General features: G+C 42.6%; 1 protein-coding gene across 1 annotated transcript in view; it reads left to right on the top strand.

The window, feature by feature from the left end:
* The window catches only part of smchd1 (structural maintenance of chromosomes flexible hinge domain containing 1), a gene marked incomplete at its 5' end in the record, with an annotated part of 39,091 nt that overhangs the window by 1,774 nt on the left and 22,748 nt on the right, over positions 1-14,569 (top strand). The window contains 15 exons of the mRNA XM_084140985.1: positions 190-304; positions 410-529; positions 695-861; positions 1,636-1,729; positions 1,891-2,104; positions 11,675-11,786; positions 11,893-12,076; positions 12,300-12,497; positions 12,843-12,956; positions 13,092-13,198; positions 13,304-13,386; positions 13,510-13,626; positions 13,740-13,817; positions 14,090-14,215; positions 14,329-14,473. Coding sequence (XP_083997111.1) covers positions 190-304; positions 410-529; positions 695-861; positions 1,636-1,729; positions 1,891-2,104; positions 11,675-11,786; positions 11,893-12,076; positions 12,300-12,497; positions 12,843-12,956; positions 13,092-13,198; positions 13,304-13,386; positions 13,510-13,626; positions 13,740-13,817; positions 14,090-14,215; positions 14,329-14,473 — 1,974 coding nt within the window. The remainder of the gene's footprint in view (positions 1-189; positions 305-409; positions 530-694; positions 862-1,635; positions 1,730-1,890; positions 2,105-11,674; positions 11,787-11,892; positions 12,077-12,299; positions 12,498-12,842; positions 12,957-13,091; positions 13,199-13,303; positions 13,387-13,509; positions 13,627-13,739; positions 13,818-14,089; positions 14,216-14,328; positions 14,474-14,569) is intronic.

The following is a 14,569-nucleotide window of genomic DNA, read 5'->3' as shown; positions in this document are numbered from 1 at the left end:
CGGGAGTTTTTCCACATCACATGATCTGACCTGTTCAGATCAGGTCATGCGGTCAGACCCGTCTCAATGACCCACAGTAAATGTAAATTAAAATGCACTTTCCAAATAAATAAATACGAGTATACACTTGAAATTAGTTTTTGGTACTTTCCATTTATCTGTCGTCAGTGATCCTGTTTGTCTCACTAGTGATCACGCTGGGTATGTTCGTCCTGATCCAGTCCCTCGCAGTCTCAACAGTGATATATCATATTTTGGAGTAGGAGGGAAACAAGCAGTGTTCTACATTGGACAGTCAACCAGGGTAAATGTAGAATTATTGGCCATTGTTCCTCTTGTGTTCTACCATATTCCCCTAATGGACTGTGATGCGCTACTATGTGACTTGATATCTCTGTCTTTGTTAAAGATGATCACCAAACCAGCGGGCTCCCCAGATGTCCATGAACTCATCATTTCAAAAGAAGAGTTTGAGAGGAAGGAGCGGAACAAGGAAGATATTTATAGTGGTTTTATCAGAAACCGGAAGGTAAGGGATTACTCCCAGATCACTCAAAATGGTGATGTGATCCCCAAAAGGTGTCCTCAATCCATCCATTCTGGAACTGTCAGTATCGGGGGCCAACTGCTGTACCCTTCCCTCAGTGGCCATCCTCTATGTAATGACAGCCATGTTCAATCCTCCACCCCGCAGATGGGTGACTCGTCCCACGTGAGCGACGACGAGGAGCGCTTCCTCCACGGGCTGATCTCTGAGGAGGTGGGAAAGGACAGCTTCACGGCCGTGGTGGTGACGGGGGTCCAGCCTGAACACATCACCTTCCTCAAGCAGGACTTTCACCTGTGGACTAGAGAACTGGCGTGAGTCTGCTCACCCACCTGACTTGCCCAATATTAATTAATTAATGAGACAAGGTCTAAGGACATTCCATAGCGACAGCGTGTGAGATAAGTCATGGTCCAATGACTATACCTGCTAGCAGCATGTCACGCGTCCGAAGCTACATCCATAATCGGTAGATTGGAGAATCGCCCTTTGCATCGCCGAGCAGCAAACAATTAACTATTAAATCAAGTTTTTAGATGCTACCCCCCTCCCCAAATCAAATTTAATATGGATGCCTATGTTTTTTTTCTGGCTTTGGCGCACACCTTTCCTGTACTTCCCATCTTGGACAGCATGGTGCCCGTATTGCGAGGCTGATTAACTAGACAAACAGGTATGAAACACCGACCAGTGTACACGCAAAGTGAGAACACAACATATAATCCATGTTTGGTGTTGATTTCGGGAGGGGGCATCTAAACTGGATTTAATAGTTTCTTGTTCACTGCTCGGTGACGCAAACAGTGGTTCTCCAATTGGAGTCGTCTACCGATATTATGGATGTAGCTTCGGACGCGGGACACATGCTGCTAGCAGGTACGGTCATTGGACCATGACTTATCTTGCATGCTTTCATTATGGAATGTCCTTAAACCTCGTCTCATTAATTAGAGGTCTAATATTGGGATACGACCTGACCTGCACCATCCCAAATACCCACCACCACCTTTCAATCCGATTGGTTGTTGTCGTCTTTAGATATTACTCTTTGAACAAATTATAGAAATGACAATCTGCTTTGTTTACAGCCACTTGTATCACTATTACATTCACGGCCTAAATGGGAATGACATGAAAGCCTCCTACCGAAACTCTGATTGTGTCTCCAACATTGACATTCAGGTGAGAAGGTCATTGCATTTAAGTGACTATTTTTATTAAATAACCATGTAATTATGTTTTATTTTATGGTAGTGCTACAGACAATAGTCATCAATCTTTGAAGTTGTCTGTTTTATAACTATAGTTTTGTGATACTATATTGATATTTATCTGCTGTTCAGATCTCTCTGCTGGAGAAGTTCCCCAAGATCCCTCGCATGGTGAACCTCAGAGAGATCGACAACGACATGCAGACGCTCTACATCAACGCATCGGCTGACACGTTCGAGTTCAAGGCCTGCACAGACAATGAAGGAACAGTGGAGGGGGTCCTGAGGTACCACCCCTTCCTCTATGACAGGGAAACCTACCCTGAAGACCCTTACGCCATACAAGGTAACCTAGACTGTACCCTATTCCCTATATAGTGCACTACTTTTGACCAGAGCCCAATATGCATTGACAGCTGTGTGTAAGAGGGTTGCTGTCAGATGTTTGGACACATTGGTCACGGTCAAGTTTTTAAAGCGCAGTAGGTTACAGTTAAGCTTTTAAGGTCATGAAAATCAAAAAATGTAAAAGCTCATATTCTGTTTGCTCATACCTCAATAATGTTGTTGACTCGTCTTTTACTAGTTGTGGCCAAAGCATAAATTAGAGAACCCACTCGGAAAACTTATTTTTGAAACAAACCATCAAAAATGCTTGAAATTGGCTTGGAGAATGACATCATTCTCCAGTGGGGAAAATGAGATTAGGGGAGACACAGGCTCAGGAGGGCGCACAAGCTAGTTAGCAAGCCAAGCGATCCACAGCTTGTGTTAGTTGTTGTATAGGCTTTGTCCTCTTTCCTATCTCGCCAGTCACTTCTATTTCAAACAGAAATATAAACACAACTTTTAACAATTTCAAAGATTTTACTGAGTTACAGTTCATATAAGCAAATCAGTCAATTGAAATAAATTCATTAGGCCCTAATCTATGGATTTCACATGACTGGGAATACAGATATGCATCTGTTGGTCACAGATATACCTTTAAAAAAAAGTAGGGCCGTGGATAAAAAACTAAAACAGTCAGTATCTGGTATGACCACCATTTGCCTCATGCAGTTCTACACATCTCCTTCGCATAGTTTATCAGGCTGTTGATTGTGGCCTGTGAAATGTTGTCCCACTCCTCTTCAATGGCTGTGTAAAGTTGCTGGATATTGGCGGGAACTGGAACGCTGTCGTACACGTCGATCCAGAGCATTCCAAAAATGTGCTCAATGGATGACATGTCTGGTGAGTATGCAGGCCATGGAATAACTGGGACATTTTCAGCTTCCAGGAATTGTGTACAGATCCTTGCGACATGGTGGCCGTGCATTATCATGCTGAAACATGAGGTGATGGCGGCGGATGAATGGCACGGCAATGGGCTTCAGGATCTCGTAACGGTATCTCTGCATTAAAATTGCCATCGATAAAATGCAATTATGTTCATTATCTGTCACTTATGCCTGCCCATACCTAAACCCCTCCGCCACCATGGGGCACTCTGTTCATATCGTTGACATCAGCAAACCGCTCGCCCACACGACGCAATACAGGCTGTCTGCATGCTGCCTGGTACAGTTTTAACCGGGATTCATCTGTGAAGAGCACACTTCTCCAGCGTGCCAGTGGCCATCGAAGGTGAACATTTTCCTACTGAAGTCGGTTACGATGCCGAACTACGGTCAGGTCAAGACCCTGGTGAGGACGACAAGCACGCAGATGAGCTTCCCTGAGACTTTCTGACAGATTGTGCAGAAATTATTCGGTTTTGCAAACCCACAGTTTCATCAGCTGTCCGGGTGGCTGATCTCAGACGATCCCGCAGGTGAAGACGCAGGATGTGGAGGTCCTGGGATGGCGTGGTTACACGTGGTCTGCAGTTGTGAGTCCGTTTGAATGTACTGCAAAATTCTCTAAAACGACATTGGAGGCGGCTTATGGTATTGTCCCCACACAAGGTGCTTCTGTGTAATGATCATGCTGTTTAATCAAGTTGTTGATATGCCACACCTGTCAGGTGGATGGATTATCTTGACAAAGGAGAAATGCTCCCTAGCAGGGACGTAAACAAATTTGTGCACAACATTTGAGAGAAATAAGCTTAATGTGCATAAGGAACATTTCTGGGATCTTTTATTTAAGCTCATGAAACATGGGACCAACACTTTACATGTTGCGTTCATATTTTTGTTCAGTGTATGTGGTTTGTAAGAATTGGCCTGTTGGCTGTTTTTAGAAGCCGTAGTAAAGCTAGCGTTCTAACGTTAGCTATTAAGGTTAACTAAGTTAGCTGGGTAGCCAACAAGAAAGCAAGCCAAAGCAGATCCATCACACAACCAACTCGCCGTTCCCTTCTATTTGAAATCCTGTGGAAACCTAGTTAGCTGTAGTTGACTGATATATATACAGTGCCTTCGGAAAGTTTTCAGACCCCTTGACTTTTTCCACATTTTGTTACGTTACAGCCTTATTCTAAAATGGATTAAATTGTTTTTTTCCCTCATCAATCTACATACAATACCCCATAATGACAAAGCAAAAATAGTTTTTTAGACATTTTTGCAAATGTATTAAAAATAAAAAAGTGAAATATTACATTTACATAAGTATTCAGACCCTTTACTCAGTACTTTGTTGAAACACCTTTGGCAGCAATTACAGCATAGTCTTCTTGGGTATGACCGTACAAGCTTGGCACACCTGTATTTGTGGAGTTTCTCCCATTCTTCTCTGCAGATCCTCTCAAGCTCTGTCAGGTTGGATGGGGAGCATTGGTGCACATCTATTTTCAGGTCTCCAGAGATGTTAGATCGGATTCAAGTCCGGGCTCTGGCTGGGCCACTCGAGGACATTCAGAGACTTGTCCCGAAGCCACTCCTGCGTTGCCTTGGCTGTGTGCTTAGGGTCGTTGTCCTGTTGGAGCGAAGGTTCACCTTCCAGTCTGAGGTCCTGATCGCTGAAAAACATCCCTGCAGCATGTTGCTGCCACCACCATGCTTCATCGTAGTGATGGTACCAGGTTTCCTCCAGACGTGATGCTTGGCATTCAGGCCAAAGAGTTCAATCTTGATTTCATCAGACCAGAGAATCTTGTTTCTCATGGTCTGAGAGTCTTTAGGTGCCTTTTGGAAAACTCCAAGCGGGCTGTCATGTGCTTTTACTGAGGAGTGGCTTCCGTCTGGCCACTCTACCATAAAGGTCTGATTGGTGGAGTGCTGCAGAGATGGTTGTCCTTCTGGAAGTTGCTCCCATCTCCACAGAGGAACACTAGTGCTCTGTGAGTGACCATCAGGTTCGTTGTCACCTCCCTGACCAAGGCCCTTCTCCCCTGATTGCTCAGTTTGGTTGGGTGGCCAGCTCTAGGAAGAGCCTTGGTGGTTCCAAACTTCTTCCATTTAAGAGTGATAGAGGCCACTGTTTTTGGGGACCTTCAATGCTGCAGATATTTTGGTACCCTTCCCCAGATCTGTGCCTCGACACAATCCTGTCTCAGAGCTCTACGGACAATTCCTTTAACCTCATGGCTTGGTTTTTGCTCTGACATGCTCTGTAAACTGTGGGAACTTTATATAGACAGGTGTGTGCCTTTCCAAATCATGTCCAATCAATTTAATTTACCACAGGTGGACCCCAATCAAGTTGTAGAAACATCTCAAGGATGGTCAATGGAAACAAGATGCACCTGAGCTTAATTTCAAGTCTCATAGCAAAGGGTCTGAATACTTATGTAAATAAGCTATTTCTGTTTTTATTTTTAATACATTTGCTAAAATGTCTAAACTGTTTTCGCTTTGTGATTATGGGGTATTGTGTGTAGATTGCTGAGGAAGATGTTTTATTTAATCCATTTTAGAATAAGGCTGTAACAAATTGGAAAAAGTCAAGGGCTCTGAATACTTTCCGAAGGCACTGTATGTAGCAGAAGTTAGCTAGCTAGCCTAGCTCCTAGCAATAACAACTTGCTAGCTAGCGGTCTGCATTAATTGCTGTTGTAGTAAAGTGCCCTAGTAGTTCCATCATGTTAACAAATCCTGAATTAATCCATACCATTTGACTACAGGCAGTAAGTAGCCTTCGGTATTGGTAAAATAAAAAAAGGAAGACTGCTAGGCCGTGCGTGCAGCCCTGCCTCACGTAGAGTTGGTAGCTAATTTGAATACCCAAGTGTATGCGTGTCTCATTGGTATACGCCCAAACCGGAGTTTCTACTCAGGCCAAGCAGGGGCACAGAGAAAAGCTGCTTTTTAACATCCTTAATTATCTTTTTTTGGGAAGGACATCTATTAAATTAATATTGTCATTTTAGGTGAATATTTCATATAACTCTTGAACACTGGAGAGATGCTTTAAATCACAGTAGGCCCTGTAAGATCATAAGTCAGGGGTTACCATACTTATTTTTTTGTCACAACCCCAACCATGTGAAAACATTATGTAATTAACAGCCAATGTTTACTTATTTTATTTGGGGCTATGGCAGTCATTTGAAAATCATTCTAACAGTATTTCTGATTGTCTTCTCAACTCACCATCACATACTTTTAACGTGGGGCTTTGACAGTTATCTCACCACCACTAATGAGATGGGTGTGCTTGATGCATGTCGCATCGGAGCTTCTCAAAGTTGGAGGGCGTGGTCGACAGTGCACAATTAATCTCTGTCACATCCAACCTGGATCGATATTTGGTTTTAATGCAAACGAGAGCACTGAATCCAGCTTCAAACAGATATGAGCTGGCGAAGGGTACCTTGAGTTTTATGGTGCTTTCAAGACAAGTGGGAACTCAGAAAAATACAAGGTCAAATTATGACGTCAATGATCTTCAGGTCGGAAAGCCAGAGCTCTAGAAAGAGGCCCGAGTTGGATGACCGTTCAAAATGTTTTTTCCCAGTCGGAGCTATTACAAAAAAATTTCCCCAGTTGTCTTGAACGGACTGAAGTCAGATTTCCCAGTTCTGAGTTTCCAGTTGTTTTGAACACTGCATTAATGCTCAGAGGGAAACGGCAGTGTATTCCCTTTTGAGTCAGGAACCAAAACTCCTACGTAGTGACCCGTGAACGCATTGTCTGCAACATCTATCACATGATGGCTCAATTAGCTGTTCGATTCTACTGATCCAGGATCGCAGTCAAACTGATTGGGAAGTAGGTCCCCAAGTGCTATTCCAAATGTTGGAGGTGAGCAGTCATCAATCGTGTGGGACACTTAATGATGCTGTTTTCTGTTAGAATTCTGCACAGCCGAGGGATTGGTTTGCTTTTGAAAGACTCCTCTGAATCCACTGATTAGTCACTCATCTGTAGAATGTTTTTGTATTTCCCCTCATGCTTGCGTTCAGTTGGTTCAGTTTCCCAAATGTCTCTTACATCATTTTCTTTTCATTACACAGAAAGTCAAGTATTTTTTATTTATTTTTACATCCAGTGTGAATGACAACAGTTACACTCTCAATGCGAGAAATCTTTACAACACCCCCCCTCAATAACCACCAAGCCTCAGTAATAAAATAGAACATTGTCATGCTCTGATCCCATATCTCCACATAGTTTTGCGAACAAGCGTGCGTGCAGTGGATGTGGTTTGATGTAGTTTACAATTGAAGTTACCTGCTGCAGTATATCTCAGAGTTCTGTGCTCAGCTCTTTTGCTGCCAGTTGCTCTCGGGGGTATCATACAATGCGTCCATATGGCAGTGGGAGACCAATTCATAACGAGAGTGCAGATGCCTGCCCGCTGTCCAGCCATAGATGGAGCAAAAGCCCACCATTTTCGATCTGCTTTTCGAGAAAATAGTCACGCAGCACACTGAACATCACCTGTGCCATTTTATACTCTGGAATCACGAGACGGAACAATATATCCTTGTGAATAGCATCCCCCGACATGTATTGCAAACAAAAGTCAATGCATGGCCATCTCGGCCCTCACAGCTAACGTCCATTTGTAGAGCATTAGCTGGGGAGTTTGTCATTCAGTCAGTTTCCTCTTGATTGCTAGCAATAGCATAAATTATTTGTTTAACAGTGTTATCTGACAAAGGTATTGATGTGAGTTTCTATGCCTCTGCCTCCCCACACAGTTTTCACCATATCAATTGCGGACGGTAATATCAAAGTCACTGCAATACTGTGTGGTTTCATAGCGTAGTGGGCCTAGCCATTCACAGTGGGAATGATTCAAGTGCGGCCTTTTCCCATGATCTAAGGGCGCTCTGTGGTTTAATTTTAGATTTGAATCATTTTCATTTGGATTTTTAAGGTTAATCACATTACGAAGATTTTGAGAGATATATACACACACACACAGTATATTATAAAGGTTTTTGTATTAGGGCTGACCCCGTTTGGTCGATAGGCTGTTGGTCGACCGAGATTACTTTGGTCGAACAGTAGCAAAAAAATGAAAAAGTAATGGTGTACAAGACACCTGTCTAATTTGCACTTGTCTGAGTGGATTAATCCTTTTTGAAGGCCATGGGGAAGGCACTGAAATGGTATATGGTTATATTATGTAAGAACAATGGTGCAACACTAATAAATATAACATTTTATAACAAATGCGCTTTCTCCTGCGTTGAATAGCGGTCGCTGTCCGTGGTTCTGAAACACATCAGTGCGCTGTTGAATTGGTGCCTTTTCCTAGACCATGTTGCTATGTGTATAATAGCAAAGTTAACCAGCATACTGGTGTTGAGGACAATGCGACAGAGGTAGCAGCGGAGTTAGGAGACGAGAAAACAGCCCTTGCCTTAATTGCCTAAGAAAAGTGAGGGGCGAGGAAACTAACTTAATTAGGTCTATAATCAATAGCCTAACTGTTAAATGTGCCTGGCTTTATAAATGGCATTCTCTCAACCAACTTCACCTGGAATGCTTTTCCAACAGTCTTGAAGGAGTTCCCACATATGCTGAGCACTTGTTGGCTGCCTTTCCTTCACTCTGTGGTCCAACTCATCCCAAACCATCTCAATTGGGTTGAGGTCGGGTGATTGTGGAGGCCAGGTCATCTGATGCAGCACTCCATCACTCTCCTTCTTGGTCAAATAGCCCTTACACAGCCTTGAGTTGTGTTGGGTCATTGTCCTGTTGAAAAACAAATGATAGTCCGACAAAGCTCAAACCAGATGGGATGGCGTATCGCTGCAGAATGCTGTGGTAGCCATGCTGGTTAAGTGTGCCTTGAATTCTAAATAAATCACAGACAGTGTCACCAGCAAAGCACCTCCACACCATCACACCACCTCCATGCTTCACAGTGGGAACCACACATGCAGAGTTCATCCGTTCACCTACTCTGCGTCTCATAAAGACACGGCGGTTGGAACCAAAAATCTCAAATTTGGACTCCGACTAAAGGGCAGATTTCCACCGGTCTAATGTCCATTGCTTGTGTTTCTTGGCCCAAGCAAGTCTCTTCTTATTGGTGTCCTTTTAGTAGTGGTTTCTTTGCAGCAATTCGACCATGAAGGCCTGATTCACACAGTCTCCTCTGAACGGTTGATGTTCTGATGTGTCTGATACTTGAACTCTGAAGCGTTTATTTGGGCTGCAATTTCTGAGGCTGGTAACTCTAATGAACTTATCCTCTGCAGCAGAGGTAACTCTGGGTCTTCCTTTACTGTGGCCGTCCTCATGAGATCCAGTTTCATCATAGCGCTTGATGGTTTTTGCAACTGCACTTGAAGAAACTTTCGAAGTTCTTGAAATGTTCCGTATTGACTGACCTTCATGTCTTGAAATAATGGACTGGTGTTTCTCTTTGCTTATTTGAGCTGTTCTTGCCATAATATGGTATTTTACCAAATAGAGCTATCTTCTGTATACACCCCCTACCTTGTCACAACACAACTGATTGGCTCAAACGCATTAAGGAAAGAAATTCCACAAATTAAGTTTTTAAGAAGGCACACCTGTTAATTGAAATGCATTCCAGGTGACTACCTCATGAAGCTGGTTGAGAGAATGCCAAGAGTGTGCAAAGCTGTCATCAAATCAAAGGGTAGCTATTTGGAGAATCTCAACTCAAATATATTTTGATATGTTTAACACTTTTTTGGTTACTACATGATTCCATATGTGTTATTTAATAGTTTTGATGTCTTCACTATTCTATAATGTAGAAAATAGTCAAAATAAAGAAACCCTGGAATGAGTAGGTGTGTCAACTTCTGACTGTTACTGTATATCTACAGAAATAAGACGGATCCTGCTTCTGTTGCATGTTTGAGTTTTTGTTTAATAACCTACTGACTCCGTGAGCACCAAGCCTCAGCAACCACATGTCGGATAAACGATTTCACATTCAGCTGTTTTTAATCTTTGCTATGCTGTAATAAAGGCTTTACACTTTTTTTCATTAGAACAGCCTCTGGTATTATTTATCATTTGAGTTTACGCTGTTCCAAATTGTCAGAAATTATAATAATAATAACCCTCCTTTTTCTTGATCTCCTTATTGTTACTATTATTATTATGATCATCTTTATAATAAGTACTGTCATTATAATTAGTAGGCTTAGTATAGCAGCCTTGTATAACCACCATCAAGCTGTAGGCCTAAGAGCGCATCCTGTTTAGTACTTTTTCATCAAGGTCTAATATGTATGCTTTGGAATTATTAACTAACTTTGGCCTATTTTTCAATAGTTATATAGGCTACTGAATCAATCATTAATTTGTTCACGTCATCACACAGCATACGAGTCATTCATGATTTGAAATGCAATCAAGCATTTTACTTTTAAAATAAAGGGACCCTTGAATAATTAGCGTAAAAAATAAATAAACCGTTCCATTTCAGAAAATTGCATTCAGGAATGAATGCGACTGTTTTCAGTCTTTGCTGTAATAAAGGCTTTACAAAACAAAAACAAAAAACGTTACAACAGACTCTGGAACGCTTATCATTTATTTAGTGTTTACATTGTTCCAAACGGTCAAATTATATTGTAATCTATACAACACCTGTTTGGCACAAGTAGTATGCACGCAGCGCTTGCTCCTTACCTTGTTTTTCTTGATCTCCAGTATTTTCCACAACTAGTCACATTTATTCCACACATGACTTCCCCTTTACCTCCTGAGTAACCAGTAAACATTCCCCCATTTACTGTCAATGTGTTAGTGTTCGGAGTTTGTAATAACCATTTTATTGATGTGATTATGATGGGGCCTGACCTATAGCCTATTGGTTACGTGCATGTGATGCATGCATGTCACTTTAAGAGAGCAAGGATTGAGGAATTAGGGAATGTTTTTCCTAAACAAATGAGGGATTTCGGTAACAGAACTTTTCAGTCAGAAATGGCTGTAATTATGTTGCAGCTTCAGCAACACGGACAGCGCGATAACTGTTCTGTGGTGGTCACTGCAGCAGGGAGGAGAGGAAGACAACGGGTGCTAATCACACAGTCACTCGCTGTCATCTTTTACATAAAATTTTTTTACACAGTGCAGCAAGTCTGCGCCCGGCACAATCAAATCAATTCCGATCAGACTCCCTCTAGTCATTTGTGTGTCTTATTTCATCAAACAGTGCGCTTAAAGCATCAGACAAGCTCAGTGCATATAGTTGATTTGATTAAAACACACAGGCTCTGTCTAATCAATTGGTCGAAAGAATGTTGACTAATCAATTGGTCGAATGAACAGATGACTCTCGGTCATCCAATATACTTTTTAGTCGGGGACAGCCTGTGTGTGTGTGTGTGTTTTTTCTTCTCAGGATTTAGAAAATTCTCCCTTGACCCCATTTTCTTATCAGGTGACCCCTGGTTTGAGAACCGCAGATATAAATGTCATAACCTAGAGTACTGAGATATTATGGCATCTGAAATTAACATTTATTGTGAAGCCCATGTGATCTCATCTTTGAGTTCAGCTAAAGTCTGATTGCATTCTGTTCCCTCTATAATATTCACCAGCTACGGAAGAGGATGATGAGGACAGTATCGTCCTGAACCAGGCCAGGGGAAAGAGGCCCATATTTGAGTGTTTTTGGAATGGACGTCTCATCCCATACACCACTGTATCTGAGTAAAGAGACACTTTTAATAATACGTTTTTCTTCAGTAATGTATACCCTTTTTGTTTTCTTAAAGTAATGTTTGAATTTTCTGTGTTCGTCCGTTGTGTGTTTCAGGTTTGACTGGTGTGCATGGCCCAAGAAGACTGGGACAGTGCCTGCAGAGTGTTACAGCAGGTTCTCAGGGGCGCTGTTCACCAACGACAGGTTCCAGGTCAGCACCAACAAGCTCACTTTCATGGACCTGGAGCTGCAGCTAAAGAATAAGGAGACCTTATTCACCCGCATCGTCAATGGCCAGGTAGCTTCCTTGTGTCTGTGATTTATGTTCTGTCAGTAGCAAACCTCAGTCCTCTTGGGTGGAAGAAAAGATTATAGCATATTTAATCCTCAGAGCTGGAAATCTAACACCCATATTAGACAGATGTGATGTTAACAGTATTACTGAATTACCACTATGATGTGGAACATTTTAGTATTCAAAAAATCGCTGTGTTACTGATGCATGTCATTTCCCTTCCCAGGAACAAAGGGTTAAGATCCAGAAGGAGTTTCACCAGTGGCTGAAGACCTGCCACGAGAAGTGGGACAAGCAAGTGAAGTTCAGAGGCTTCAAGGGCACTATCAAACGAACTGACGTGGCCACCAAGAAGATGCAATCTCCTTGGGCTACCTTCTCCTCCATCGAGTGGGACGGTAGAATGTACAAAGCTGGCCAATACGTGAGCATCCTCTCTTCCTAAGACGGTAGAGCCTGGTTCAATCTCAATTCGTCTTTCTGTGATTTCTCGCATCCTCTCTCCTCGGCTTCTTCTCCACCACATTGGAGGAGAAAGTTCAAGGTCCCTCCCCTGAACCTTCTTCTCCAATGCGTTCTGAGAAGGAGGCGAGGAGAGACAATGCAAGGAATCGAGGAAAGATTCATTGAGAAAGGGCAACGGAACTGTTTGGTCGCTGTGTTTTGAAGTGTTAATTAATTGTCTGTTTAATCATATTTTAAATTAAATCTGATAATTAAGTAGCTCATGTGTCGATCTCTAAAGTCTGTTCTCTGCCTTTCCTTCTAGGTGAAGTCTCAGAAAACACAGCCCATCTTCTTTGGCTCCGTTATTCAGTTCCTACTGTATGGCGATCACGAGGGAGATGTCTACGCCACAGGGGGGCAGGTGAAGGTGGCCATGGTAAGACATCAGAGATAATGATAGCAGTGACACTTTGTTCTGCACACTCTTAAGCTAAGGAACTCCCATGGCCTTAGCATATGGATTTGCATGATTTTGGCTGCAAAATCATCTGTTTTGTATCTGTTCCCATAGGAACCAAAGGCGCTGTACAATGACATCAAGACAATACCCATCTCCAAAATCGACAGGGTGATTACCAATGCAGCCATCAAGAAGAGCATTGATGACGAACTAGCCAAGTGAGGGAACCATTTTTGATTTTATTCCCAACGTACATGAATGTGGTCCTTATGCCCCAGTGGTACATGGTTTTATGATGCAACATTGTCCCTGTTTTGCCCCAGACTCCCAGACGAGCTTAAAGTGACCTGGCCGGAGGGCAACCCCTGGACCCAGAACGATGTCCGGCCAGCAGGCACTCCACTAGGTACGGAGACGGACTCCCTGCACCTTACACAGTAGCTCCATGCTATCTGCCAAGTGTTTTTGAGACTGTATCCTAAGTATGCACATATTTGTGAGTGACTGATCTCCCTTTAATTCCTTGCAGGACCTCTCCATGTGGAAATTCTCAACAAGAAAGGAGAGTCGATATCCAGGATACCATCAGCCACACAAAACGCATCACGGAAAGCACTTTCAATCGAACTAAAAGTTGTTTGGCATTGTGAGTTAATCTGAGTCCTAAGAATGATTGCTGCTATTATATTTTTGGCTGACTGTTTCAATGGATAGTGTGTGTTTACTGTGTCATAAATAGTTTTCTCTCTTCCTCCCTAGCTCCTAATGGTGATGTGGAGACCAACTCTCATATTGCAGCACATTCAGCCAAGTGGGCATTCTGGTTCAGAACCATGGGTAATTGTTTTATTTTAATAAATGACTTTATTGTAATTATTTTAGTTTCCTCTCCTCTGTTTTTATGTTACTAGCTAGTGATGCAGTGTTTGCAGTGTTTGTTATAAGAATGTCTAACTCTGGTCGCTAAACAGTGTTGCTTCTACATCTGCATTCCTTGCAGATGACTGGGTATCTGTATAAGCACTTTTAGACTGGGTATCTGTATAAGCACTTTGTGACATCTGCTGATGTAAAAAGGGCTGTATAAATAAATGTGATTCCCTATAAAGAGAACCTGAACAAGATGGGGAAGTACACTCTGCACCTGAACACAGTACTCAATGTCAATGAGCGCAACTCTACCGTCTGGGCTGGGAACCAGCTTCCCAACCACACACTGGACTTCTCCATTACTGGTAACTTCATTTGTGAAATCAGACTGCAACACATATACATTAAATGCATTGGCCCTCTCCAGTAACAATCAGATCCATCTCCTGAACACCCATTTTTCTCTCCTCTCTCCCAGAGGGCAGTGCAGAGAGGTTTGTGGTGGGTACAGTTACCACCCTGCTCCATGTGGGGGTGCCTTTCCACATCCCACTGGAGCTACTGGATGAATACGGTCACCCTGCTCGCCCCCCTCCCAACCTCAAGCCCCTCCTGGAATGCAGGTAGGTTACACACAAAAATAGTTGAAAGGGTTACACACATTGTCCTGCAATGTTATGTTTCGGGTATTTGTTTTGCATATTTTGTGTCTGTGCAGA

Source organism: Coregonus lavaretus, assembly GCF_964263955.1.
Source record: "Coregonus lavaretus genome assembly, chromosome: 2".
Classification (NCBI taxonomy): domain Eukaryota; kingdom Metazoa; phylum Chordata; class Actinopteri; order Salmoniformes; family Salmonidae; genus Coregonus; species Coregonus lavaretus.
Note: the sequence above shows the minus strand (reverse complement) of the source record. Positions and strands in the feature narration are given on the sequence as shown.